At 55.7% G+C, this 27,775-nt stretch overlaps 1 protein-coding gene across 2 annotated transcripts; it reads left to right on the top strand.

Moving 5' to 3' along the window:
• Nucleotides 1-1,073: 1,073 nt before the first annotated feature.
• On the top strand, nucleotides 1,074-27,775 carry LOC133339582 (solute carrier family 12 member 3-like). 2 transcript variants are annotated; one of them, XM_061547704.1, is made up of 26 exons: nucleotides 1,076-1,512; nucleotides 4,024-4,170; nucleotides 4,757-4,832; nucleotides 5,834-5,929; nucleotides 6,965-7,104; nucleotides 7,684-7,794; nucleotides 8,680-8,791; nucleotides 9,356-9,486; nucleotides 9,954-10,038; nucleotides 10,536-10,696; nucleotides 10,858-10,965; nucleotides 11,115-11,238; nucleotides 13,072-13,173; nucleotides 13,628-13,783; nucleotides 14,613-14,712; nucleotides 15,141-15,252; nucleotides 15,892-16,026; nucleotides 16,541-16,647; nucleotides 17,164-17,246; nucleotides 17,924-17,995; nucleotides 19,071-19,172; nucleotides 19,466-19,577; nucleotides 20,259-20,345; nucleotides 20,881-21,016; nucleotides 22,137-22,204; nucleotides 26,083-27,775. In XM_061547704.1, the coding sequence occupies exons 1-26, from the start codon at nucleotides 1,207-1,209 to the stop codon at nucleotides 26,222-26,224; spliced, it is 3,111 nt and encodes a 1,036-aa protein (XP_061403688.1). In that variant the 5' UTR covers nucleotides 1,076-1,206; the 3' UTR covers nucleotides 26,225-27,775. The 2 variants fall into 2 exon arrangements, with proteins under 2 accessions (XP_061403681.1, XP_061403688.1); XM_061547697.1 differs by lacking the exons at nucleotides 22,137-22,204; nucleotides 26,083-27,775 and having other exon boundaries at nucleotides 1,074-1,512; nucleotides 20,881-22,041.

The raw sequence follows: 27,775 nt of genomic DNA, 5'->3' as shown, positions 1-27,775 counted from the left end.
AAGGGCAGCGCAGCAGCAGCCACGGTGGTGGCACTGCCTTTTGCCCTGGCCATGACTCGTCACGGCCTGCATCGCGCTGTGGTTGATGGTGCGGGTGTGGTTGCCCTTTGTGTGATTGGTTTGGTTTGGTTTTTTTTTTGGGGGGGGGGGGTGTGATTGGTGGTGTGACTGGTTCGTTGTTTGGGATGTTTGGTTGGCTGGCGTGGTTAGCGATGTGTTGGGGCGAGCCGATGGATAGCTAAACCGCAAATTCAACTCAGGCAGTGAGGCGAGTGAGTGGGGTCTTCCCTTGGGTCTGGATGGCCGCGACTCGGGCGGACGGCGCTCCCCGCGAGTTCCCGGCCTCGCCGTGGCCCCCTCCTCCTCCTCCTCATCATCATCATCATCATCCCGACGCTGCCATCGACTCCTCGTTGGCCCTGGCCCGTTGCCCGGGGCCGCGTGTCTCGCGTTCGCGTTCCTGCGCCCAGAACGGCCGCCGAATGATTCCCCTCTTTTCCAAATCGCACAGCACACGCACCGGGCCGAGCAGGCGATCGCTTTTACGATCGAGTCCTTGCGGATTCTCTGCTATACGAACGCAAGTATTTTGAATGAGATATAATGAAAACACATAAAAAAAAAATCTCCTTTACGTTTTAAATCGTACTGCATCCCGTTGCTCCGTCGCCCTCGTCTCGTCGTGTTATGCCGCCGTGCGTATGTGCGAGCTAGCGACTCGCGCCGTTCATGAATACATGGACTCGTGCGACGCGACGTGAGCCAAGCTCGTCCGTGTTTACTCTGGCAGAGCGCGCGTCTACCTTTTACCCCCATTGTGAATTCTGGGCCGCACGTGAACATCAACAAACCCATTGTGATGACCCCCCCTCCCCCCTCGCCTCCTCCCCCCTCCTCCTCCTCCTCTTCCACGCGACTCCGTCTTTAACCTCTGCGAGTTATTTATGTCTCGGGACAACGTGCAGCTCCGAGTTTACTGCTGCAATTAGCAAGTCACACTTTGATGGACCCGCGCGTTCCCCCCCCCCGGCTTTGTGGATTACGAGGCGGCACATCGCGACGAGAATGATCCGGTCTGGCCCGACCCCCGGCCGTCCCGTGCTATATAACGACGCGCTGCGCATCGAGCCGGAGTTCATCAGCAGTCAGTAGTCGGCACACTCCTTTCTCCAGCAAAGTGCGCTCGTCCGCCCCGACTCCACCACCATGGCCAGCGACATCTCCTTGGACCCGGCGTGCCAGGCGGGCGGGGAGTCGCAGGGCCGCTTCCGAATCAGCCGCCTCACTTCGTGCGAGGAGGCGGCCGCAGCAGACGCGGACTCGCCCTCGTACGAGAGCACCCAGCATAAGCAGCTGTACGGCACGCAGTCGAGCTCTACCTCGTCCATGCGCACGTTCGGCCACAACACCCTGGACGCGGTGCCGCGCCTCGACTACTACTGCAACACGCACGTGGCCGGAGCAACGCGAAAGCAGCGGCCTTCGCTCGCCGCGCTGCATGGCCTCGAGGGGGTGAGACGCGCACACACACGCGCGAACGCACACGCAACGCAACGCGCACACACACACGCACACGCACGCAACACACACACGCGCGCGCACACAAACACGCAACGCACCGCACACTCTCTATCCAGTCCCTCTTCGTTACCTCTCTCTCTCTCTGACTTTGGTGCTGGCCCGGCAGGGCGCGGTCCTTGCCAACCCAACTCATCGCGTGCCGTGCCGGCCTTCGCAGGTGCGCGCTCGACGGCACGCGTCCCTCGTCTGCTGGAGGATCTTTGCTTTCGTGTGACTTGTTTCTCGGTGCGCTCCGAGCGTGTGCGTCTCTCTGGCGGTTTCTCTGTGTGTACGTCTCCTTTGTCTTTGTGTTTCACACTCTGTCTCTGTCCGTCGCTGTGTCGAAGCCCCCACGTTGCTAATTCCCCTCTGCCTTCACCAGCCAAGATTCAATCGGCTGTTAAGAGAGGGGTCGTTATAAACCAGTGTGATGTCTGTAAATGGATCGCCCTTTATTGGTCTTCATTTTCTAGTTCATTTCTAGTTACGGTCTCGTGTTTTGAACTCTTTTTCGTTCATTTTGGGTTAGATCATCGTGTAGGTGTATTGTAATTCGGTTTCGTATAACCCTCCACCACCCGACAGACAATCAATTCATGCCGTCACGTGGGCCAACGTGCCGCTCCATTTGGTTTACGAGCAGACGGAAAGCCGAAAAGCGAGCAGCGATTTGACGATTTAATACGAACGACGCTTTGGCTGGAGATGACAATAGAAATTGTCAAAACTCTGCTCGCTAGTCAACACTCCTCCTCCGGTTTGCGGGAAAAAACAAACCCAAATCACTCGTGGATCTTTGTGCTTCGCGTGACGACTTGAGACATTAGTGGAAGGCGCCTTAGAAACAAATGTCAATTATTGTTGTTATTTATTATTTTTCATTGACTCGATTTGATCGGCTCTGTCGGGCGTTGCAGGGTTATAGCGAACGTGGGCATTGTGTCTACGCGATCTAACCCCGAGAGAAAATAACCATGAGTCCTAATATACATCATTGGTCGTGACGGCCTGCGTTTTAACTTACTGAACGATTGCTTGCCGGGCGGTGTAAGAAATACATTTATTTTCTCTTACGTGGAAACACAATCGTGCGCCTATCGAACCACGCGTCGGGTCGACGCACCCCAGCGCAAGTTCAATGCGGATTACAATCGCAGCTCTTTAAGACTCCAATGCGAGGAACAGCCCCTGCGTAGGGACGCCGCGAGCGACGCGTCGTCGGTGGCGCTCGCTGCGTCCACTACCCTCCAGATGGGGAGGGGGGGGGGCGATGTGGTGGGCACCGATCGTCCGCGCCTGCTCCTCTTGCTCCCACTCACCCCGTGGCGGCCGTGCAGTTCGACACCCCCGGTGGTGGAGGTGCCAGGGCGCGGCGCGGCCGAGTCGCCCTCCCGCACCCCGCAGTGAGACGCGCGCGTCCGTCACGCACGCGCGCGCGCGCCCTGCGGTGCCGCCGAGTGCACAGAGACCCGAGCAGTGGCCGCACATGCAGTTCTATTGAGCCGGTGTTCTAGACAAGGCTTTCGCGTGTCTCTACACGCGCGACGCTGCGAATTTCTCTGCGTTTGCTGTTTGTTGTTGTCGTTGTTGTTGTTTCGGCATCCGCTTTTGTGGCGTGCGCTGATGCCGCTGTTGCGGTGCGCGCTGTCGTCGTGCGCGTGCGAACGATGAGAGAGCCGCCGCGTTTGCCGCTCACAACTAAGAGGGAGAGCAAAACGACACCGACTTGATCTCTCTCTCTCTCTCTGCTGACGCCCTCTCGTCGTGGCGAGCAGCAGAGCTCGATATTGGACATCGAGCTCGCGAGCAGACTGCTGCCACCATCACGCACGTGTAGCACAACAGAAGCTTGCAACGGTCGTGTGCTTGCTGGGTCGCACCCCGCGTGTCGTTCGGTAGCATGTCCGACGTTTCGCTCCGCGTGCCACCGAGAGCTGCTCCCAAATCCGTTCCCGAAGAAGCTCAATTCGGTTGCTCGGGAGACGCTCCATGCAACACATTCGAGTACCGTAGTGATAATAAGTACTGTAATGATAACACATACTGTAGTGGTAACACGTACTGTAGTGATAACACTTAGTTTTTCCCGCAGCAGTTTGAACGATTTGCTCTAGAAAAAGTTAACGTCACTCAGCAATACCTTCTTGAAGTTTGTGAAGGATAATTGCCCGAAACGTTTCCGATATATATTTTATTTTAAGGCTGCAGAGTTATTGACGAATTATGTTGTTGAGTGTTGTTGTTGTTGCTTGCATACGACCGCCAAAGAAGCGGCAGCAGTAGCGGCATCACCAAACAATGAGTTTACATTTGAAGGTTTGGTTAAAAGGTGAGAGAGCGGTGGCGCAGTGGTTAGCGCACTGCTCTACGATGCAATAATAATCCACCCAGCACCGCCTGCATACCACATGATTTCACCATCGTGTGTCCGTGCCACGTGTGTCCCGCGTGTCCGTGCCGCAGCTGGGGATCAACTTCGGAGGGGGCGACTTCGAGAATGCGGAGCCGACGCCGGAGCAGGAGGCGGCGGCGGAGATCGAGGTGAAGGCGAACCTCAAGAAGATGAAGGAGCACAAACCTGTGCGCTTCGGATGGGTCAAGGGGGTCATGGTGAGTCGCCTCCTCACAGCAGCAGCAGCAAGCAGCAGCAGTAGCAGCAGCAGTAGCAGCAGTAGCAGCAGCAGCAGTAGCAGCAGTAGCAGCAGCAGCCTCTGTCCGCGAGTGGTCGACCCCGGGACAAACCCGGGCAGGTGGCGACCCAATGGACTCTGCTCTGTGTCTGTGTGTGTCTGTGTGTGTCTGTGTGTGTGCGTTCCCAATGTAAGCGATAGTGTAGCGGTTAGCGCTATGCTGCGCTATGAACCCGGCGACACGGGTTCGATTCCCGCTCACGGCCAACACCCAGTGACGATTATCTGAACCGCTCCTGGGCCTCCCCTAGGTCGACTCAGCCTCGAATGAGTACCTGGTGCGGTGTGTAAACATCGCCACTGGGGAGACAAAGGCGGTCGGGCGTGGTGCTGGCCACCCACCCCTTCGTGTACCGTGCCGGCCTTAATAGGTGCTCGCTAACAGCACTTGCCCCTACAGTCTGTTAAGGCTATATGGGGGATCTTTATCTTTGTTCCCATTGTAGTCATTTTTGCGGTGTCATTTTCGAACAAGCCCTTTACCGACCACGCTTTGCATCCCACAGATCCGGTGTATGCTGAATATCTGGGGTGTCATCCTGTACCTGCGTCTTCCCTGGATCACGGGCCAGGCTGGCATCGGTGAGACTTCGGCCGCACGAGTTTTAAGTTGTTCGCCTCATCGTGAAATGGGGCCATGCGCTCCGTCCGCCCACCCACCCAGCCTCTCTGTCTCTCACATTCCGACCGTACCCTCCTAACCAAACACTCTCTTATAGTCTAGTGCACGTGGTGTTCACACCGTATTCATCGTAGCGCAAGGCGCTATGATTCACGGACGGGTATGGACCGCAGGAGTTTCTCAGCAGGGGACGATGCTGGCCATGCGTACTCCCGAATGAACAATTGCAGGGCAATGTTTGCACTTTGGCCCGTAACGCCGGCACGCGATGGGCCTATGTCCCCGGGTTCTTTCACGTCCACCGCTGCAGACGGCGCGGAGTTATTGCGGTGAGACACGCCAGCAGTGGCAGCCAGGGCGGCCTGCCGGAATCGAATCGCTAAACTTCTGCAATGCCATACCGTGTCAACCCATACGGTCTACCCCGTATTCTTGTGTTATGGGAAATTGAGTTTTGTCTATTTATTTGTTGTTTCTCTGTTATGATGGGACTTTGTAGGATGAACGTTGAGATTTATAAGGAGCACGGGGGTGACCAATAAGGTCTGAATTGGTCTGTGATAAGGTCGGGCACTGATAAGGTGTTGACAGGTTTGCAATACCTCCTTCTAAGTAAGCGTCACTCGGCTCGAGACCGAGCGCGCCAACTCGCTCAGCGTTCCTCTTCGTCTCCCTCCAACCTGTAACTCGCTCCACTGCACGAGGCCACTCGGCAGCGCAGTGGCGGGAGGCAACAGCTCGGGGCCGACGAATCGCAATTGACACGAACGTGCGGACGGACGAGCGGGCGATTCGTTTACAAAATCTGCGATTTGCTGCCAGCCAACAACGCTGTCTGCGCAGTGTTGATATTGTGACTATTCCTGTGTGTGCATAGCCGAGTCTGTATGCAAATGATGTGAGCGTTTCGGCTTTACTCGGCTTGACTGTCGATGATGAACCTCCCTCCTTGGCCCAACAGGACTGACGTGGGTCATCATCATCATGTCCGTGGTGGTCACCAGCATCACGGGCCTCTCCATCTCCGCCATCTCCACCAATGGAAAGGTCAAGTCCGGTAAGTTGCCGTGTGGACCGTAGGTGACCCCCACGCTCCTTGTGGGGAGGGGGAGGGGTCAGGAGTCAGGGGTCACGGCCACCACGCTCCCTGTGAGGAGGGGAGGGGGGAGGGGTCAGGGGTCACGGCCACCACGCTCCCTGTGAGGAGGGGAGGGATAGGGGTCAGGGGTCACGGCCACCACGCTCGCCCCCGCGGTCAAGTGCGTGGCGGGATTCGGCTGGGAGCTCCCTAGCGACCCCCGTGGTGGTTCTGCTCGCTCTGTCAGTGTCATCTACCACGGTGGCGAGATGTTAACTACCTCGCCCGGTATACAGGAGGTCGTGGGTTCGATCCTGACCCTGGCTCCTGCTGTATATTTGGAGTTTGCGTGTCTCTCTCCCCGTGGTAGCGTGGATTTTTCTCCAGGACCTTCGGTTTTTCACTCCACGTTCAGAATCAACGTGCGTTTAGAGTTTTTGATTGCTACTATCAATTTCCACACAATGATAATCCACTTCGTTGAGCTATCAATTGTGATCAGGTCGCTATATAGCTCCAGTGAGCCTTACACGGCAAAATAAAAGAAATTTTTTTTAAGTTTAGTTGTAACTTGTGAATTGGTGGTTTCATTCTCGAAACCCACAGTGCCCCAAGGGGCCAGCGACAAACAGCACCGCCGAAGTTGTGAAGAGATGTGGGTGCGACGCGTTTCTTGAGCTGAGCGAGGTTATTATTTTTTGTTGTTGTAAGAGCTTGGGGGTGGGGGGCTGTAAGCGAGACGATGAGGGGAGAGGGAATTTCAAAGTGAGTGGAGCTGAGGGAAGAAGTGGAACGAGAAGCGGTGGCGAGGGGCGGGGGGGGGTGAGTGTGGGGGGTCAGGGGAACGCCCCTTGGGGGCACTGCGGGCGTGTAACCGCGACCATATAACACCGATCCCCGGCAGGGTTTATGATGTTTGTCTACATATATGAACACATGGCACGATGATGTGTGGGTTCCCCGGTCCCAATCGGCGGCGCTCACCTCCTCGCAACCCTCTGCCTCGTCGCCCAGGTGGAACCTACTTCCTCATCTCGCGTAGCCTGGGCCCCGAGCTGGGGGGCTCCATCGGCCTCATCTTCGCCTTCGCCAACGCCGTGGCGGTGGCCATGCACACCGTGGGCTTCGCGGAGACCGTGCGCGACCTCATGCTCGTGAGTGCCCCCCCACTAACCCCTCCCCCCCGCTCCGTCGCCGCCACGCGTCCCACCGCTCCCCGCCGATGCGCGCTGGCGCCGTGCCATCCAGCTCGTGACGCGCCAACTGCGCACGTCGTCCTCTTGACATCTCGGTGGCTATCAGATGTTGACTCTCTCGCTCACCTGGGATACAGGAGGTCGTGGGTTCGATCCTGACCCTGCTTTATATTTGGAGTTTGGCGTGTCTCTCTCCTTGTGGTAACGTGGATTTTTCTCCGGGTCCTCCACATTTAGAATCACCATCGCGCGTTTAGAGTATTTGGCTGCTATAAATATCCACGTGATGAATACGCCACTCCGTTGAGCTATCATTTGTGGCCTTCTCGCTTTTGAAAAAGAGCTATGTAGCTCAGTGGGGCCTTAGCTTGTGAAATAAAAAGTTCAGTTACATTTGTCCATCGGCCAGTGAGCCTTGAAGCGTTTTTACAGATCCCTGGGGCCCATCCTCGCTTACGCGCTCAGAGCCTTGATTTCTTCCCCCCCCCCCCCCCACTTCCGACCCCCCCCCCCCCCCCGCTCCCCGCTGGGTTGCAGGAAAACGGAGTGATTATCGTGGACTTCGTCAACGACATCCGCATCATCGGCATCATCACGGTCGTTCTCCTCCTGGGCATCTCGCTGGCCGGCATGGAGTGGGAGGCCAAGGTTAGTGACGCCCTCGGCTCGGGAGACGGAGCACTGACACGCAGGTCGCCGGCCCTCACCCGGCTCCCGGTTACGCCGGGAGACTGCGGGTGGAATCTCCGGGGAAACGTCGAGAATGAAAAATTGATGACGCTCTTCAGCATTTTGATGAATGTGTGTACGTATGTTGAACTTTATGTCGCACCGTACATAGCTACCGTGCTAAATGAGAGGTGCGGGGGGAAGGACAACAAACTAAACTACAAAACTCAGTTCTAAAGTAATTCGTTTTTCAATCTCGATGATTTAAAAGTGCATAGCTCCAGTGGCTTCCTAATATCGGACGGAAGAGCGTTCCAGACGGCCGCAGAAGCACATCTGAAAGCGCGCGATGTGGTGCCCGTCTTTGTTCGATGGCCATCCAAAAGCCGCTGCGAGGATGACCGGTGCTCGTGTGAAAAACCAAATCGATTTGTAGATTTAGCCACGCGATAGCTTGACTTCTTTTTGGCTATGTCGTCGGGTGGTGGAGGGTTATCATCAACAATTGACATTACACCTCCACTCTAACCCTCATGGCGTCATCTGGTCCAACCCATGTGAGACTAGGCTCTAAGGAAAGCTGTCTCGGGTGTGGACCAATCAACTTAAAGGACAGTGCATATATTATCAGAGTTTTTGTTTGTATTATGACTGCAGGTATTGTGGTCTATGCAAACATGACCCCTTGTAAAAAAAAAGGTGTCAGTTTTGTTGCCAGATAGAAGGGTAAAAAACCAATTATCATCTAACCAAACCCTAATGTTGGTCAAGAAAACCTTTGCATAGCACGAGGCTCCGGATAAACGCTGCCCTCTGGGCGAGGAGAGAAACTCGAGCGATCTCCTGACTCTGTGCTGTGTGCAGGCCCAGGTCGTCTTCTTTTTCGTCATCATGGTGTCGTTCGTCAACTACATCGTGGGCACCATCATCCCGGCCACCGAGGAGAAGCAGTCCAAGGGCTTCTTCAGCTACCGCTGTGAGAGCCCCACGGCGGGTGCCGGCACAGCCGAGACGCCAGTGTCAACGCCGCCGCTTCCTCCCTCCCTGCCTCCCTCCCTCCCGTCTGCCTCCCTCCCTCCCTGCCTGCCTCCCTCCCTGCCTCCCTGCCTCCCTCCCTGCATCCCTGCCTTCTGCCTCCCTCCCTGCCTCCCTCCCGCCTCCCTCCCTTCCTCCCGCCTCCCTCCCTGCCTCCCTCCCGTCTGCCTCCCTCCCCTCTCCCTCCCCCCATCCCTCCCTGCTTCCCTCCCACCTCCCTCCCTTCCTCCCTCTGCCCCTCCCTCCCTGCCTCCCTCCCTCCCCCCTCCCTCCCTGCCTCCCTCCACGTAGCCGAGCGGGACGTTGACTGAGGTCGATTGAGTCTCTGTAGATGTGCTATGCAACATGGCCGTCGCTCGAAACGTCACCTGTTGTGTATATTGCCTTCGAGGTTCCACGTGTTGGGTTTTCGTTTCTAAACTGACGCATGGGCGCGCCGTAACGTGGCCACCGTGCCCGTCCGTTCCACGTTCAACAAGGTGTGTTTTCTGTTCTCGCCCTGCAGCGGACATTTTCGCCACGAACTTTGTGCCGGCATTCCGCGGCACAAACAACAATTTCTTTGGGATGTTCTCCATCTTCTTCCCGTCGGCGACCGGGATCCTGGCCGGAGCGAACATCTCCGGAGATCTCAAGGTAGAATAGCCCCGTGCCCTCCGACGTCTCTGCGCTTCCTTCCACGTGAATCCAGGGCACGCCTCTTCCCTCTTCCCTCTTCCCATTCCGCCGCCGTGCGGAGTATTCCCCACGGCGTCCCATACCGCGTCGGCTCTCCCCCGCCACGCACCCCGCCGTGCAGCCAGCCGCACTTTCTCTCCACCTGCCACTCGGAGATGGGCTGCGTGGATCACCATCATCGTGGACCGTGATCAATCCACTCGCCATTCTGCGATGCAACAATCCGTCCGGAGCCTGTGCATGCGCCGATTTAGTCGCTCCATCTCTTTCCCAGTTCCGTTACCTCAGCCTCCCACACCACTGCCTCGCTTTCCCACAATTCTCTCTGCTTCCTTCCTATCGCATTCGGTCGTATGGAGCAAATGTTTGACATCATCAAGTTAAGAAGCGTGCCGTGTGTACGTCGTGATGTGTCGTCCGTGCAGAACCCGGCGGTGGCGATTCCCAAGGGAACCATGATGGCCATCTTTTGGACCACCGTCTCCTACATAATCATCTCGGCAACGATCGGTGAGTGATGCACCGCCTGTGGGTTCGGTGAGTCGGGTGACATGTCTCCGTTTGGCATTTTTACTCTTCAGCGGCAGCGAACGGCAACGGGTGACGGTGATGTATTCGTACTGCTGCCGCTGTTACAGAGTTGGGTCGCCCAGATTCTCCGTACCCTGGGGACGGCTCTGCGTGCATCCATGAGTAAGCTTGTGCCATGTATAAGCTTGTGCCATGTGTAAGCTTGTGCCATGTGTAAGCTTGTGCCATGTGTAAGCTTGTGTCATGTGTAAGCTTGTGCCATGTGTAAGCTTGTGCCATGAGTAAGCTTTGCCATGAGTAAGCTTGTGTCATGTGTAAGCTTGTGCCATGTGTAAGCTTGTGCCATGTGTAAGCTTGTGCCATGTGTAAGCTTGTGCTTCAGCGGTAGCGCCGCCGTTCGCCGACGAGGCTCCGTGTCGCGCCCCGCACTAATCCCGCTTCCTCCCCGTGCCGCTTGTGCCGACCGTGCCACGCAGGCGCGTGCGTGCTGCGCGATGCCTCCGGCGACATGAACGACACGCTCGCCGTGCTGGGCGTGGGGGGAGAGTGCACGGGCCTCGACTGCAAGTACGGCTGGAACTTCTCGGCTTGCGCGGCCACCGAGACCTGCACCTACGGCCTCTACAACCACTACCAGGTGCGTGCCGCGGTCACCGAGCTCGCTTCGGTGCACTAACCGCTGCGCCACCGCTCCATCTCTTATCTTGTTTCACATTCCCACGAGGTGTCTGAACACGGCACGGTGTCCCTAACCCCGTGTTTGACCGCGCGTGGTGTGTGGCGCCATCCCCCGGGCAGGCCATGAGCCTGGTGTCCGGCTTCGCCCCGCTCATCACTGCCGGGATCTTTGGCGCCACGCTCTCCTCCGCCCTCGCTTGCCTCGTCAGCGCTCCCAAGGTCTTCCAGGTATGGAGTTCGCCTTACAACAACAACAATATCGCAGCAACAACGTCGCAGCGGCATTGCAGCAATGTCACAGCAGCGACTGCACAATGCGAACGATCGCGCGAATACCGAGTGAGATGTTGTGGTTGTCACCATTCCCTGCCGTGCAGTGCCTGTGCAGGGACCAGCTGTACCCAGGCATCAGCTTCTTTGGCCGTGGCTTCGGCAAAAACGATGAGCCCATCCCGGGCTACGTCCTCACCTTCTTCATCGCGGCCGGGTTCATCCTTATTGGTGAGTGATTGCGACCGCGTGGCACCAGAGAGACCCAAGGGGGAACGGAGCCCCAATCCCCCCAGGCCACCGATTCTTCTTTTTCCACTGCACACCCGAGCAGTGCCGGTGCCACGCCGTGCCAACCCGGCCCAGCGGCTTACCACTGCCGAAGCCAGGCCGCGCCACTGGCGCCGCAAGCAACGAGCCGATTCATTAGCCCCGCCCCTGGCCCTGCTTGGCCCCCAAACCAGATTCGAAGTCTTGTGAGGCTGCGCCAAATGGCCAGTGGAGACACCACTTGGAGTAATGCGAGGGCCTCGTGCTGGCACGGTTTGGATGTGCCGGTGGAAAATGGGCATGGGCTGTTAGTGTTTAAGTGGGGAGTTCCAGTACAGAACTTATACATGGATTAGTTTGTTTGCTGTAGTTGCATTTTAAACATGAAATATATTTGTAGATTTTACAAACACAGAAATGAGGCAATAACATCGACAGTCACCGAGCAGTAAACGTAACGTTATCGCTGCACAACAGGCCTGAGTCAACACGGTTATTGTTCCAAAGTCAACACGATTCTTTCATTAGAAAGTCTTTTCACCGCCAAAAACGTCTCTCTTCATAACATAAACATATCTCTCCGGGCGTCCTAATGAGGCGGTGTCAATCGCTCGCGGAGTTATTCACCCGGTAACCTCCGATGTGCACGGCTGGCTACGTACGGTGCGAACGAACTTCTACGTACACACGTACGTACGTACATACGTCCAGAGAGCGAAACGTGGGGCCGGAGTGCCGCGTGATCCCCACCGGGATGACACGGATACGCGAGCCTCACTTCTCGCGTGCCACTCGCGCCCGTAACGGTTCAAGAGCGGTAAAACAATCAAAGGGTAAAAAAAGAAAACGCACAATTGCGCAATTGGCCACAGCGGCCGGTGGACAACGCCGCACGCCGTGGCAGCCGATGGACTTTGACGGAGGGGCCTCTTGAGAAGCCTTGAGCGGGAGATGAACGGTGCAGCCGCGTGGCGCGCTGGGGTCCTCGCCTCTCCGCGGGTTCCCACGGTCAACCCCACGCCGGGTTCGTGTTCCATGGGGTGGGGGGGGGGGGGGGTGAGCCGCTCTCGTCGGCGTTTGCTGACTGTGAAACTTTTATTTGTCATGATGATGAACTTGCACTGTTGGGGGGGACCGTGTTGTAATCGTCGCTGTGAATGGTTCGAGGCCTCCCCCGGCCAGGCCACGCGCCGTCGTCATCGTCCTCGTAGTCGGCTAGCGGTTTATCGCGTCGAGAGACGGGTCCCTTCCAGAGAAACGTGGAATTTCCACATTATTGGCTGAGGGCTACCAACAGGGATGAGTGCCGTCCCGTGCTTCTTTGAGCGTAGAGATGTTTCGACTTCAGTTTAGATTTCTTTTGCATTTTCATTGATTCTATAACATTGTCCATGAATAATTATAATGGTTTTCACTCTCCGAGAGACAGAGGCTGGTATATAGGTGCGCAAAACCACCATCAAGCCCACAGTTGCCCAAACTCTGTAGTCCTATATATGGACCTTTGGTCAACTCGATAATGCGTGTGAGGGGGTTCACACTCAATCTTGTACAGATGGAAATTAACCCTCTTACTGTACTGCTGTACCTCGACGCCCACGGGTAGAAAGTTTCACAGATTTGCGCGCTTGATCCAACAACCCTCAACTACACAGTGGTGGAACACGGGCGTGCAGTGGAGGCACCAGCGGCTAAACGAATAGGAAACTGTGACGATGCTTCTGCGTGCGTCAGTCGAGGTGACGAGGCTGTTCCGTGACGGTGACTCTCGGCGTGACGTGTGTGCCTCCGTAGCTGAGCTGAACACCATCGCGCCGATCATCTCCAACTTCTACCTGGCCTCCTACGCGCTCATCAACTTCTCCTGCTTCCACGCCTCCATCACCAACTCCCCAGGTGACCACCGCACCCCCGGCACCGACACCGACGCCACCGCTTACATTTGCGACGTGGCGAATCGTGAACGAGTGAGGGTCGGTGCGGTATTTACGCAGCACGGCACGGGGACAATGGGGGTCACGTTTCTTAACTCCCCCCCTCCCCACCACCACCACCTCTGTCCACCCAGCGGTGTACACGGGTAACACCGCAGCTAATCGATTTGGCAGCCCGCGTGTTCTGGAGTAAAGTGTGGGTATCCATTGCTCTTCCAACGCGTCTGGCCGGCGTGGAAGAGCCGGCCAAAATCACCGTCTCGAGGGCCTCTCCCAGGGCTCCCGCGAGCAGCGTCGTGAGCGAGCAGCTGCAGGGTTGCGCCTTTATGCTTCGCGCACGGGAAGCGTGCCGCCAGCGCCGCGCGGCCGGTCCTCGCGTCCCACAGCTCCCGTGTGTGACCGCCGCGTGCGTGCAGGGTGGCGCCCATCCTTCCGCTTCTACAACAAGTGGGCGGCGCTGTTCGGCGCCGTCATCTCGGTGGTGATCATGTTCCTGCTCACCTGGTGGGCGGCGCTCATCGTGGTGGGCATCGTCGTCTTCCTCCTCGCCTACGTCACCTACAAGAAGCCAGGTGACGATGTCCGCAGCTCGCCGCCCACGCCGGCGGCGATGGCCGTCGGCGCTGGCAGCTGTCACCGATCAGTTTTCAAGGGCGATGCGTACACTCTTGTCGAAGCACGCTTGTTTGCACGCTTTACCACGAGCATGATGTGCGGTCAATGCGGAGTTGACGATGCCTTGCAGTCGGTGTCTACTTGGTGTTTGAACATCTTAACACCTCTTCTTGGTTCTTTCGGTAAAGTCACGTAGAAGGGAAATAATAAAACAATAAAAAAAATGTGTAATATTTTTATTATTTCATTATTTCCCTTCTATAAAACATAATAAAATATGTTTATTTTTATTATTTTATTATTTCCCTTCTACGTGACTTTACCGAAAGAACCAAGAAGATGAATCCCTGCAGTCACGAAAGCTTTAAATCGAAATCTTAACACCTCCTGTAGTATCAACGGAAAGGGTTAAAGCCTTTCTATATTTTTTTACTTATCCCTCCTCCTCCTTCTCAGTTCATTGCACACGCCTCTCCCATAACTGTTCAGTGTCTCGCGATGCTCTACGAATCTGAGCCACTGTGTCATCTCCACCACTGGGAGGCACTTTCAATCCCAGCATCCATCTCCACCAAATCCCACGTCGTCCATCAGAACCCCTGCTCCACCGTAACTTGTCCTCCGCTACCAGAATCCACCTTCTCCATTCGCTCTGCCACCTCGTCCGCGCGGGCACCTGCGTCCGGCCGCGAACATCTTCCTTTAGGAACTTGTCTCGATTCCCACGCGTGCGTGCGCTTGACACGCTCCCCGCCGCGTCGGCCGCGCATCTCCTCCCCCTCGCAGACGTCAACTGGGGCTCCTCGGTGCAGGCGAGCTCCTACAACATGGCGCTGGGCTACGTCGTGAGCCTCAACGCCGTGGAGGACCACATCAAGAATTTCCGGTGAGTCGCTCACCCTCCTCGCTCCTCCTTCACCCAACCGTACCTGATGGGCCTCCTCAGTATTCAATACCTATCCCATTACCTCCCTCAGTCCCTACCTCAGCACCTACCTCGGTTCCCTAACTCAGTATTTACTTCATCAGGAAGACTCTCGCGAGTGTGTTCCTTGTGGGCGTACGCTGCATGATGCTCTTCCTAAGAGCTTCCTAACACTCTCTCTGCTGGGAGTTAGCGTCACCCTGCGAGTCTCCGACTCGGCCTCATCTCCGCGAAGCGTCTTCACCCGCGGCTCGCCACGCCGTCACCTCCGTAGCTTCCCACGCCCCTCACTCCCTCTCGATGCACATGCCCCCCCCCCTCCCCCCCCACCGTCGTTGTGCGGCGTCGCGAGGTGCGCGCTGACCACCGCCGCGTGCTCTCCGCGTCAGTCCCCAGTGCCTCGTGCTCACCGGGCCCCCCAACTGCCGGCCGGCCCTCGTGGACTTCGTGTCGACGTTCACCAAGAACCAGAGTCTCATGATCTGCACCAACGTCCTGGTGGTGAGTGCCTCGCCCTGCCCCCCCCCCCACCTTCTACCCCCCACCACTGCCCCCCACTGGGACCCTGCGCACGTCCACCCGCAGGCCCTGCTGTTATTCTGGCCTCGGTGTACCCACGTGCAGTGATTCCTCGTTGAACGTGCCAGATGCGTTCCTGATAAGCGTCACGTTTAGCGAAAAATATTTCCGCGTAAGAGACAATTAATGTAAATGGTGGGCGTTATAGGATACGATTAATTGATATTTAGCAGAGGATATATACATAGTACATTATCACTAAATTAACGTTATCGTTGTATCTTTTTAAATCAGAGGATGATGAACACATGGTAGGGCCCTATTGAACACCCTTGAAAGTTGCGTCTACATTATGGACAGTAGGGTTAGGGTTTATATCGTGATGCCAGTTGCTGAACAGAGCACATTCACAAAGTTCTACACTGTCGGCCACGAAGACCGCACAACTCTTACGTCTTGGTCTAACGGGGCGGACGTGAATGTTGGCCACCACGCGTCAGCGACCGCCACGCGTCACCGCCGCTCGCGCCGCGCGTGCGGCCGCTCCCTCTGCCGAGCAGCGGCCGTCTGCGTGCGCCATCAGCTGCTAACGTTACTCTGCGCGCTGTCCGCGAGCGACAGGGCTCGCGCAAGGACAAGCTGCCGGAACTGAACGCGCCGGGCCACATCGCGTGGCTCAACAAGCGCAAGGTGAAGACGTTCTACCGGCCCGTGGTGGCCGCCGACGTGCGCTCCGGGGCCCACATCCTCATGCAGGTTCGACGCACGCACGTGGTGACGCTCCGGGCCCACGTGGTGACGCTCCGGGCCCACGTGGTGACGCTCCGGACCCACGTGGCAATGCGCCGGGCGCATGCGGCAATGGGACATACTTCCTGGATCTTGTCCTGGAGATGCTCGACACATTTTCAAGCGAGACGTCATATCTAGCTGATACATTTGGTCGTTATAATTGCCGTTGATCTGAAAGGATATCAATTGATGCGTTAAATGCTCGAGCACCTGGCGATTGTGTTCGGCTTTCGTCACGAGTTTGTTTGGCGCTCGCTTGAAACTGCGGCAGGCACCTTCAGGACAGGAGGCAGGGTGTCAGGATATAATTCCGGATTTTGACACAAGGGGTGGGTGGCCAACACCGCCCCGGCCACCTTTGTCTCCCTAGTGGTGATGTTTACACATCGCACGAGGCTGACTCGACACACACGTTCACACCGCACACCTATGCTGATGTCACCATGTGGCCTCTGCTTGCTGCTGCTGCTGCGTGCAGGGCAGTGGCCTGGGAAAGATGCGGCCAAACGTCCTCTTCATGGGCTTCAAGAAGAACTGGCAGGTGGACCACCCTCACAACATGGACAACTACGTCAACATCATGCAGTAAGTCGCCCACCCACCTCCACGGGGTCGTCACGTGCTCCCATGAGCCACGGGACAGCGTGTTAGAGACTTCATTTGTTGAACCAGTTGAGGACTCCAGAGGCAAGGATGTGGAAAGTGAGCTGGGAACAAAACACTGGACAAAGTGGAGAGTGAATTTCCTGCTCGATTGAGTAATTGAACACTGCTGCTCATCTCCTGTTTAGAGCCCGTATTCAGCCAGAGGTGGAAATTCCTCATTTCCATGGCATTGGCGACTATCTCCATAGGAAACCCACTGTTGAATTCCCTGTAAAGTGGTACTTATTTGATTGACCCTAGAGGTATGATTGGCTGAGTCAACCCCACCGACCAGGATCTGAACCCCCACAACCTTTACGATTTGCGAATCACTCGCTCTGCCACTGAGCCACCCGGCTAGGTCTGTCCCCAGTGCTGTCGTCCGGCAATGCTATGGTGAACGTGCTTGAGATGTGAACATCGCTGTGGTGCCCGCGCGTGTTTTTGTGTTTTCAGCGACGCGCTGGAGTTCAGCTTTGGCCTCTGCGTGCTGCGGATGAAGGAGGGGTTGGACATCTCCCGCATCAAGCGAGCCCACGGTGAGCACACGAGCAAGGCCGTGCACGCTCGCACCGGCCTGTGTACTCTACACCACCATGAGATTTGCTTAGCCGTGGTGTAATAATGTGAGAGGACGCCAAGACGGTTTGAATCGGATGCTGTGAGGTTCCCATTGGCTGGGGGGGAGGGGGTCACTTGCGCCGGGACGAGATCCCGATTGGCCACTAGGAACAGCCACTCACGATCCTTCGTCCGTTCCACCAGCGAGCTTTGGGATTAGCTGGGGGGGTTCACAGAAAAGGCGCGGGAGTTTTTGGAGGGCTTCACGGCTGGGAGAAGGTTCAGGAGAGAGGCGTCTGGAGCGCATACAACGCACAGGATAGGAGGACTCCAGGAGAGGCCGGGTGACTACCACTGCGGTTGTCTTACGAAGAGAATGGCCCTCACCGTGAGAATGTGGAATGTCCAAAGGCGATGTAAATTAATGTTTTCTATTTGCTTGCTTGGGCAGAGATCAACTCTGATTCTCAGTTATAGTTTGTAACTTATGAGTATAATAGAGCAATAACAAACCAAGACAGGGGTGGAGTGGTGGAGGCTGGTGGACGGTGGAGGGGAAGAACGGAGTGATGGATTTGAGGCCGAGAAATCTCGATTTGACGGCTTTCGCTTCGTCGCGAGAACCGAGTGTGACCCCTGTGTGTCGTCACGACAGTGAACCGCGCGTTTGACGATGGAGAGGTCAAGGTGCAAATGGAGATGACAAACGGAAACTCCATCACGAACGGTGAGTACGCCGAGCGATGCTTCTTTACAACCCATTCACTGTGTTGCTTTCAAATTTCAGTTTTTTATTACTTGCTTTAACATTTGACATTTTTACGTGAATGCCACTTCATTGTTTTAGCTTATTTTGATTAGCTAAAAAACGATTGTACTTTCCTTTCTTTCATGCAAAATATAGCAGTGATTCTATGTTCGAAAAAAAGTTTTTTTTCTGGCTGGCCGGACGTCACGTCGAGAGGGAGGGAGGGGAGGGGAGGGGATGGGATGGGAGGGGATGGGAGGGGAGGGGAGGGAGGGAGGGAGGGAGGGAGGGAGGGAGGGAGGGAGGGAGGGAGGGAGGGAGGGAGGGAGGGAGGGAGGGAGGGAGGGAGGGAGGGAGGGAGGGGAGAGATGGAGGGAGGGATGGAGGGAGGGGAGGGAGGGACTGATGGACGGTCACGACCAAACGACTTCCGGGCTGCTAGCTACAATTATGCATCACGCTCAGCCACCGATGAATACAATTTTAGTTTCCAGTTTGTCAAATTTCAGGTGTAATAGTTCATCTTTGCAATTAGCGATGCAGCCCATCAGAGACTAGTCTCTGCTATAGCAAAGTGTCATTTCCATGACGGAGAGAAGCGTTGCCTGGCTTCAGTGCCAGCAGTCTCTCTCCACCCTTCAGGCGTTGCCACGAGCAGTGAGCTCTAACGGATTATTAGTGTTATATGTATATGATATATATTTACACCGCAAGGCATGCAAATTTCAAATCAAAACACAAAATAACGTATAATGCGCACAGCTGTTGCACGGAAGCGCGGGAAACCGCAAACACCTGAGAAGGCAACCAGAACCGGTGCCAATAATTGGTCCTATTTCGTGACGTTTGGCCAACTCCATGAATGCGTTGTTTATACACGTGAAAGAAAACCGGAGGAGCCGGGGGGGAAACCCACACGTGCGAGGGCGCAACACTCTATCCCCGTACAAGGGTTTCACACGGCCGGAAAAGTTCTCGCTTGCGGTACCGCCAACTGTGACTGGCGCCCAGCTCAGGCTCACACGAGGTTGTGCGCGTCTCCACCGCCGCGCAGGGGACGAAGACTTGGCCATGGAGGCGGAGCAGGCGAGCACCATCTTCCAGGGCAAGCAGGAGAAGAAGACCATCGACGTGTACTGGCTCTTCGATGACGGCGGTGGGTGATTCTCGCTCGCCGCACAGCGATCGGCCTGCGTCCGCTCAGAGTGTGAGAGCGTAGTTGGAGACTCCGTGCTGCTGCTCTGCGTTTTCCTTCCGTTCTCACCTCGTTGCCGAGAGCGATTGACGCAGCAGCAGCAGATGGCTATTAAACGGTGTGCTGACTGCTTGCCATGTGCTGCGGTGTTCTGTGGTGTGCGGTGGTGGCGCTTGCCATGTGCTGCGGTGTTCTGTGGTGTGCCGCGGTGTTCTGTGGTGTGCTGACTGCTTGCCGTGTGCTGCGGACCACAGGGCTCACCCTCCTCATCCCCTACCTGCTGACTCGCAAGAAGCGCTGGAGGGACTGCAATGTGCGCGTCTTCGTGGGCGGACACATCATCCGGCTCGACGAAGAGCGGCGCTCGTACGTTCCCGCACGCACAACAACAAGAACGAACACACGCAACAACAGTTTAACACGTAGGCTTTCGCGACCAATATTATTCATAATCAACGTTTTTGGGTTTAGATCGCGTTATTTATAAATGTGTCGTAACCCTCCACCACCCGACACGGCCAATCAGTAAAAAAGTGTCACGTTGACAAAAGACAAATAGTTCACTGCTTTAGCCCACCGGTGTGTTGAAGCGTGAAACCACAACATTTACAATTTGAGGAGTACGACGTTTCGCTGGTAATTGCATCCAGCATCATCGGGCAATTCGCCACATTTATAAATAACGCGATCTAAACCCAAAAACGTTGATTATGAACACACAACAACAACGACCGCCACTCATCACTAAGTGGCGGTGACATCACTGCGGCGCTTCTGCCATGTTAGGTGCACTTTGAGGCCACGTGAAGTGTCGAAGGCCCCCTGGCAGGTCACGGGACCCAGTAGGTGCCTTGACTGCAGATGCGCCACCTGTGCCCTCTACTGTGCTATCTTGCTGCGTTTTATCTGCCCGGCGCTCCGCTCATCGTTGTGAGCGTCGCTCCTCCACCCTCCACTGTTGTTGGAGGACGACCGTCTCCTGCCACACATATGTATACGGTACATACGGTAGATCGGCTGTCGTGTGTTCACTGTGCGGTCGTGCAGGATGGTGACTCTGCTGGAGCAGTTCCGCTTGGGATTCAAAGATATCCAAATCCTGCCTGACCTCAACCAGAAGCCAAGGCCTGAGCAGTGAGTGGGCACGAGAAGCAAATAAACAAACACACACACAAGATACATGCAGGGACACAGTTGTTATGTGTACAGCACGTAACATACACTCATTGTAGTGGTAAACACGAGGCGTTTGACTTTAAAGCGTAGGTTTTAGCGCCAATGTTACGATTCATAATTGAACACATATGGGTTTGTCCCCGTGTAATGATCTGACTAAATGTGCGTCGGGAAGACCCCTCACCACCCAACGCAGCCAAACAAACTCAATTGTCACGTGGTGCACAAGCGTTGAGCGAACACAATATCGATGAGTTTGCGTGAGTCACAATCGTTCACACTGCGCCGTGAGCTCGGCGACTGGAGTTCGACTCTGGCGAGGGCTGACACCGTGGCGAGCGATGTATCTGCTTCACCAATCAGCACTGACCAGCGTGGTGAAGTGTGGCGAAACAACCTCCATGTCTGACAATGTGTGACTAAGGCCTGTACGATGATGACGATGATGATGGCGACGTTCTTATTAAGCGACGCACTGTGGCGTTTGACACAGCATGAAGCGCTTTGAGGACATGGTGGCTCCATATCAGCTCAACGATGGGTTCAAGGAGGAGGAGGTCGTGAACGAGATGCGGAAAGATTGCCCCTGGAAGATCTCCGATGCGGAGCTGAAGCAGTTCAAGGAGAAGGTAATGGGGCCGTCGCGGGGATTCGGTCACGTGTCACTCTCCATCATAAGTCACGTGTCACTCTCCACCGTGAGTCACCTCTCGCCCTCACTTCCCTGCCTCCTCATCCCACAGCGCTTTGCGTCGCATCTCATCTCGAACATTCGAAGGGCACCCTCAGTGGCAGCTGTCCCTGTGCGGCACAAGTTGATGACTCGGCACCGGCCCGCACGTCGGCATCGGTCTGCTGCCAGTAGGCGGCGACGATTGTTGACGTGGCTGTGATCCCGGCCGAGTAATTTCCGGGGGATCACTTTTTCGAATTTGGCAAAAAGATTTGGGCCATGACGCCGGCACTCGACGCGCAACGAATTTATTGTCTCATCGTCACTGCAAGGGCGACGATGGGACACTCTCCCCATCCCCGTCACCTCGTGAGGCACGGCCACGTGCTGTCCAGCGTCCCGGCTGCTGGAAGGGCTACGCTCTCACTCAGTATATCACTCTGTATATCTATTACTCTGTCACTATGTAGGTCCTCCACGCGAGGCTTCATGTCACGGTTTAACTTAGAGGTTGAATCCTCTTTTGCAGATTCCACCGATGTTAAAACAGCCGCAAGGCGCGAATCGTACACAGCACGCCGCTCGGCCTCACTTTCCGTCTCTCGTCGTGCTTTGTACGAATCTTCCGATAGTTCCAGGTGCAAATAACTTCAGGTCACATCGATGGTTATCAGTTCAATCCCGCTGCGTGGCGGTTTACAATGGTTTGATCGTTCACCGAGGGCTTTAAAACCGTTATCGCATCGCCACGCTCGGTGTGTTCTGTTCTGCGGCGCTTCTGCTCTGATGTCCATCCGCTTCTTGTTTGCCCGTCATTTCTGCTTGCTTCATTGTGGCGCGTTTTTGTTTTGTTTTCGCCATCGCCGCTGTCGCTGTGGCGAGCCGGGTCACGCTTGCAAACGAACCCTAGAGTTCTCACCACGTGGTTCAAGCGGCTTACTAAAAAAGAAAACACACAAAAGCAACCTTGTCAGTTATCGTCACCGTTTTAAGCGTGCGTGCGTGCGTGCGCGCTTTCGTGTGTCCAGTTGGAGGGGGTCCAGGGAGGTGCTCATGAATACTCTCTCTCTCCCCAGACGATGCGCCAGGTGCGGCTGAACGAGATCCTGCTGGACTACTCGCGGGATTCGGCTCTCGTCATCGTGTGAGTGCCTCTGCGTGCACGTGCCCACACTCTCCCGTGCGTGCGTCCGTGCGTACTGCGCTCCTCACTGCCGCTCCGCAGACTCCGCAGAGGAGCAGGCTGGCTCCTGGGCCCGCGCGCTCCCCCGCGCCGCTGCTGCGTCGTGCTTCAAGATCAGTGATTGTTTTACCCTTGAAAGCATTTTTGCATAAAGATTGATCATTTCCCGAACAAGTAGTAATTGAATAGCCGCCAATCTCCCCAAATAATTAACTATGAGCCGTTAACTGCGACCAGTGCTCGTCAGGTGCATGTAGCCTACAGAAGTAATTGTCTGCGATGCACTGCTCTACCCTGTACCACCGCGTCAATCATTGATAGCCGCCGGTCAAGCGCTAGTCCTTACGTGCGCCAAATTGATTTTATGCCTTCATGTTTTTTATTTCACGGACAAGATGTGGGCAGTTCGAGAAAAATATTGCAGGAAGGTCAACGCACGTCAATTTGACAATTGCCCTGGTTCCAGTTCGGTGCCAGATGCCAGAAGGGGCGGAGAACCGAGTGGCATCTTCTTGTTTAATAGTAGGTTTTTACCCTTTTAACTGGTACAAAACTGACACCTTTATTCAAGGCATCATGTTTGCAATGACCACAACACAAGTAGTCAAAAAAGCAAACAAAAAGAAGCAACTCTGATAAGGATGATAATAGAGCCTAGTCCCCATTGGTGTAGGGCCCTACACCAATGGGGACTAGGCTCTAAAGAAAGCCGTCTCGGGTGTGGGCCAATCAACTTCAAGGACAGTGCATATTATCATCCTTATCAGAGTTGCTTCTTTTTGTTTGCTTTTTTGACTACTTGTGTTGTGGTCATTGCAAACATGATGCCTTGAATAAAGGTGTCAGTTTTGTACCAGTTAAAAGGGTAAAAACCTACTATTATATTTTGCCACTGGTAAAAGAGATCTCATAGTGTAAATCTTCTTGTTTCTTTCGGTAAAGTCATGTAGAATGGAAATAATAAAAATAAAACATAATAAAATAATTCTCACGACGTTTCGGCCACAACGCAAGCAGCCGTCCTCAGGTGGAGAGCAGGTCTGTCGAGAAGACAGACTCTGTCTTTTATTATGTTTTATTTTTATTATTTTATTTTATTATTTCCATTCTACGTGACTTTACCGAAAGAACCAAGAAGATGAATCCCTGCAGTCACGAAAGCTTTAAATCGAAATTTAACCGAGTGCCATTTGGCCACTCGGCTCTCAGCTCGCGCCGAGGGCAGGCGGCGAAGCGGCCACTGGCACGAGCAGCGACTCGCGCGCACAAAAGCGCTCGCGGGCGCACGTCGTCCGCAGGCGCCGCCGCCAATCACGCCGCGGGTGCTGGCGCGTGGGGCCCGTGGTGTCAACACGCGCAATGCTCCACGGCCAGTGACCCGGAGAGCCCCGGGGCGCCCAGCCCTGGCTGGCTCCGTTCACTCCGCGGGGAATCCCTGCGTGGCTCCCACGCGGGGATGTTACGCCACGTGCTCCAAGGGCAGAGCGGGGGCGCCCAGCAGTCTCTGTTTCGGCTTGTACTCGTACGTACACACGTGTACTCGTACGTAGGCGCCACCGGGCGGTAGCTACGCTGGCACGTGCTGCCATCACGCACGCGCTAGCTTCGGTCCTGCTCAGCGTCGCGCTTGCGGCTGGCGCGTGTAACGTGTACGGCTCGCTGGCGAATGGCTTTCACAGCCAGGCTCGTGAAACGGCGGTGATACAAAACTTCTCTTGTGATATTAACAGAGCTGTAAGCGACCTTACCGCAACTGACGAAAACGTTGGTCTTCTACAGCCGGCGCAGATGCCATGTATTGCCATCTGCGAGTTAGGCCGCATAAGTAAGAAGACACTATATGTTTCAATTAGTCGGCTGATTGCCGCACACGCACCGTAGCCCTCAGTAGCCACTGCAGGCGGCACGACAGAGCAGCTCCACGCCGTTGTAACTCCCACACGGATTGTCCGCTGAGCGGAAGTCCCCGCAGCAATAATAATAATAATGTGAATGTGACCCGGTATCAGTAATTAACTCGCTCCCACCTTGAGGTGAACGTGAACCTCTTAACCCAGAACCGGTCAGCGGTCTGCGTTTACTGCGAGCCATTAGGGCCACTCATTACGAGTCTGTAAAGCAGGGTTGTGTAAAATGCCCCGTACGCAAATGTTTCTATTTCCACACGTCGCGATGTCGTAACGACGAATAAGCAGCCACCTGCTCGCTGTAAAACTTAGCCTCGAGGCCACGCAGCGGAGAGAGAGGCCATCGGAAGGCAGAACCTCCTCACTGATGCGATACACGCGTCGTGCTGTCAGGCCCGAGCGGTGTGGAAGCCATGCACGAGCGAGGGAGCGAGAGCGTCACAATGAGAACACGGCGCACGCACCTCCCGTATAGTTCTGAACCTTTCGATTTAAAGCTTTCGTGACTGCAGGGATTCATCTTCTTGGTTCTTTCGGAAAAGTCACGTAGAAGGGAAATAATAAAATAATAAAATAATAATAAAACATAATAAAATACAATTCTCACGACATTTCGGCCACAACGCAAGCAGCGGTCCTCTGAAACGTCGTGAGAATTGTATTTTATTATGTTTTATTATTATTTTATTATGTTCCTTTTACGTGACTTTACCGAAAGAACCAAGAAGATGAGTTCTGAACCTAACGAAGTGGTAAACGGTCGTGACTTCAGAGTGTTGATGCGTCGTGGCTGGCTGGTCACTTGTTATCGAGAATTAACGCCCGTGGCACAAGGGAAAGGCCGCAGGCCACCGGCCACTCAGGGTCACCCCTCCGAGGTCACTAAAATGAGTAGCACTTTGTGGCAAGTCGGCAGTGGGAATTACTTAACTGTAAACTTGTGGAATTTATTCTTTTGTGGTGTTGCAATACACAGGGACACACACGGCGCGCCACTGTGGCGAGATGCTAACGACCTCGTCTGTTATTCAGAAGGCGTGGGTTTGATATGGACCCTGACACCTGGAAATTGATCGCGTGGGTTTTTCTCCAGGGACTCCGTTTTTCCCCCCTCCACATTTAGAAACATGCTTATAGGGCATCTGGCTGCCACTTCTTTAGGGCTATCACTTGTGGCCAGGTCGCTTTTAAAAAAAATTGTTATTTAGCCCAATGGGCCTTGCCTGGTAAAATAAAAAAAAATAGTTTAGCTTGTAGTTTTATAGTTTACAGTGGCAGGGTTGTAATGTTTGTCATTTGGTATTTCAGCCATGATGCCCACGCCCAGGTTATACAGCGGCGCACGTTACGACTCCTGGCTGCTGCTGCCCAGAGTCTGACGGTTCGGGATCCAACCGCTCGGCCTCCGCCTTGTAGCCCTCTCCCCGATTGGATCTCACAAAATCAAAGGGATCTCTCTCTCTCTCTGAGTGGAACGTTTCACTGCTGATTATTGAGAGAGCGCTTGTGAATAATGGCCGCAATTACTCATCCGCACGTCTCTCCCACCGCCCTGAGCAATTCCTTTCTTGCGCACGGCAAATCTGTTCGGGAGCTAAATGCCCATGGTCGAGGTCTGCCGGCCACGACGGGAGGGCCTCAGGAGAGAGCTCGCCCCGTCTCCTCTGCCCAGCGAGCGCAGACCGCAGTGGGCTCACGATGTCGTCCAGAGTTTGGACGACATCGGCCACAGTCGCCCCACTACGGCCGTCTCACGCTCAATGGAAACATTGAGCGGTAGACGGTCTCACGTCGGCCCCCACCTGTTACAACCAAGACCGACGTCTGGGTAAAAACGTCGTTAATTCGAACCCTCGAACGGTGACGATCGCTCACCCTCGCCTTCACAGCGCTAACCGCCGCGCGCGTGTCCCTCCCTACGCGCGGACGCAGGTGCATGCCGTTGCCTCGGAAGGGCGTCTGCCCGAGCGCGCTCTACATGGCCTGGCTGGAGACCATCTCGCAAGACCTGCGCCCGCCCGTGCTGCTCATGCGCGGCAACCAGGAGAACGTGCTCACCCTGTACTGCCAGTGACGGCGACGCCGCGGGGTCCCGGCGCCGCTCGCGAGCGCCGATGGGCCCGGCCGTGTCTCCCGCGTGTCCCCCCCCCCGTCGCCCCGTCGCGTGTCCCCCCCCAAACGTCTACCTCCCTGCTTGGCATCTCTCCCTCTCCGAGCGGTCCCCTGGCTTAGAGCGTTCCTCTCCCCGTGCGTGTAAATAGAATGGAGCTCCTCTCACGTAGAGTGGAGCCGCGTGACACCAATCGTCGGTGCGACGAAGTGACCCTGCGTGGCCTCCCTGGCCGTGCCGCTCATGAGTCGAGCGAATCTGCGAATCTGTGAAGTGGCAATCGCGGGGCGCGGTGTGGTGCATGACGGCCGTACAGCCCCCCCCCCACCCCCCCCCCCACCCCCACCGTGACGCAGGCCATGAGCACGGCTCTTTGTGAAGTGAAAAATATGGCGGAGGTGCAGTCCGGGAGATGATGCCACGCTGAAGCCACAGCTCCGCTCCGCGTGCAACTTTCAAACGCAAAGCGCCGTCGGGGGATGTTTCTGTATTTAGATCGCAAACTCGGAACGCGCAGCCTTCACCAACGGGAGACTCGACGCTATCGATGCGGAGTTCCATCACCGGCGCGTGCCTCCAAAAGTCCGCTCGCGACGAGCTCTGCCCGTGTCACCGCGTGTCTCGCCGTTGACGCTCACCGCTCGCGTGACGCCACTCGCCGCTCGCCGTGGAGCACTCGCCGCCACGTGACGCACTCAACGCCAAGGGCACTCACAACCCGCAGCTCGCCACTCACCAGACACCCACTCGACCCCCCGTCGCTCGCGTGAAACTCACCTCTCGCCGCCCACCAGACACCTGCGACGCGAACGAAGACACGTGTGAGGATGGCGCACACTGCAGCGGAGCGCCTAGCGCCAGCGCGATGCGCGGGTCGCCGGCTCGGTCTCCCCGGCGTCTGTCCGCTCCCTCTCGGAGTGGGAGACGGGGCGGGGGGAGTTTGCTCGAGTGCACGAGGCGCCTCCCGCCAAACAACCGCAGGGCTGCACCGTGACCTGTTCTTGTGGCACACACCGTGAACACGGCGGCGCGAATGCGGATCCGCAGCCTGACCGATCAAGTGCGATTGTGCGCGTGTGTGTGTGCGCATGCGATTGCGTGTGTGTGTGCGCACGCGATTGCGTGTGTGTGTGCGCACGCGATTGCGCGTGTGTGTGTGTGTGTGGTGCACGCTCGCCCGCGAGTGACGCTGCTACTGCTGCTGCTGCCGCTGCTGCCGCTGCTCCACACCGAGAGACGATCGCGATTGAGCCGCACTCGCCGTGGGATCGAGGCGACAAGGCGCTCCGAAGCTTCGCGTAAAAGAGCAGACATGGCAATAAATCGTGCTTTGCACTGTACGGGTTGGCATTTGCGGCTTCAGATGTTATTCTCGTTGTATTATGGAGTAGTTTTAGTTTGGTAGTGCTACATAGGTTACGGACAACTGTATTAAGGAATGAAGACTGTAAAGCTCGCCCGTGTCTCCCTTCACGCTGTTACTTTGTATATTGTATTAAAGACGACCCGAAATCC

Source organism: Lethenteron reissneri, chromosome 9, assembly GCF_015708825.2.
Source record: "Lethenteron reissneri isolate LAM-NWPU_2019-01 chromosome 9, ASM1570882v1, whole genome shotgun sequence".
Classification (NCBI taxonomy): Eukaryota; Metazoa; Chordata; class Hyperoartia; order Petromyzontiformes; family Petromyzontidae; genus Lethenteron; species Lethenteron reissneri.
The sequence above is the reverse complement of the archived record's forward strand: the minus strand, read 5'-3'. Positions and strand labels throughout refer to the sequence as shown.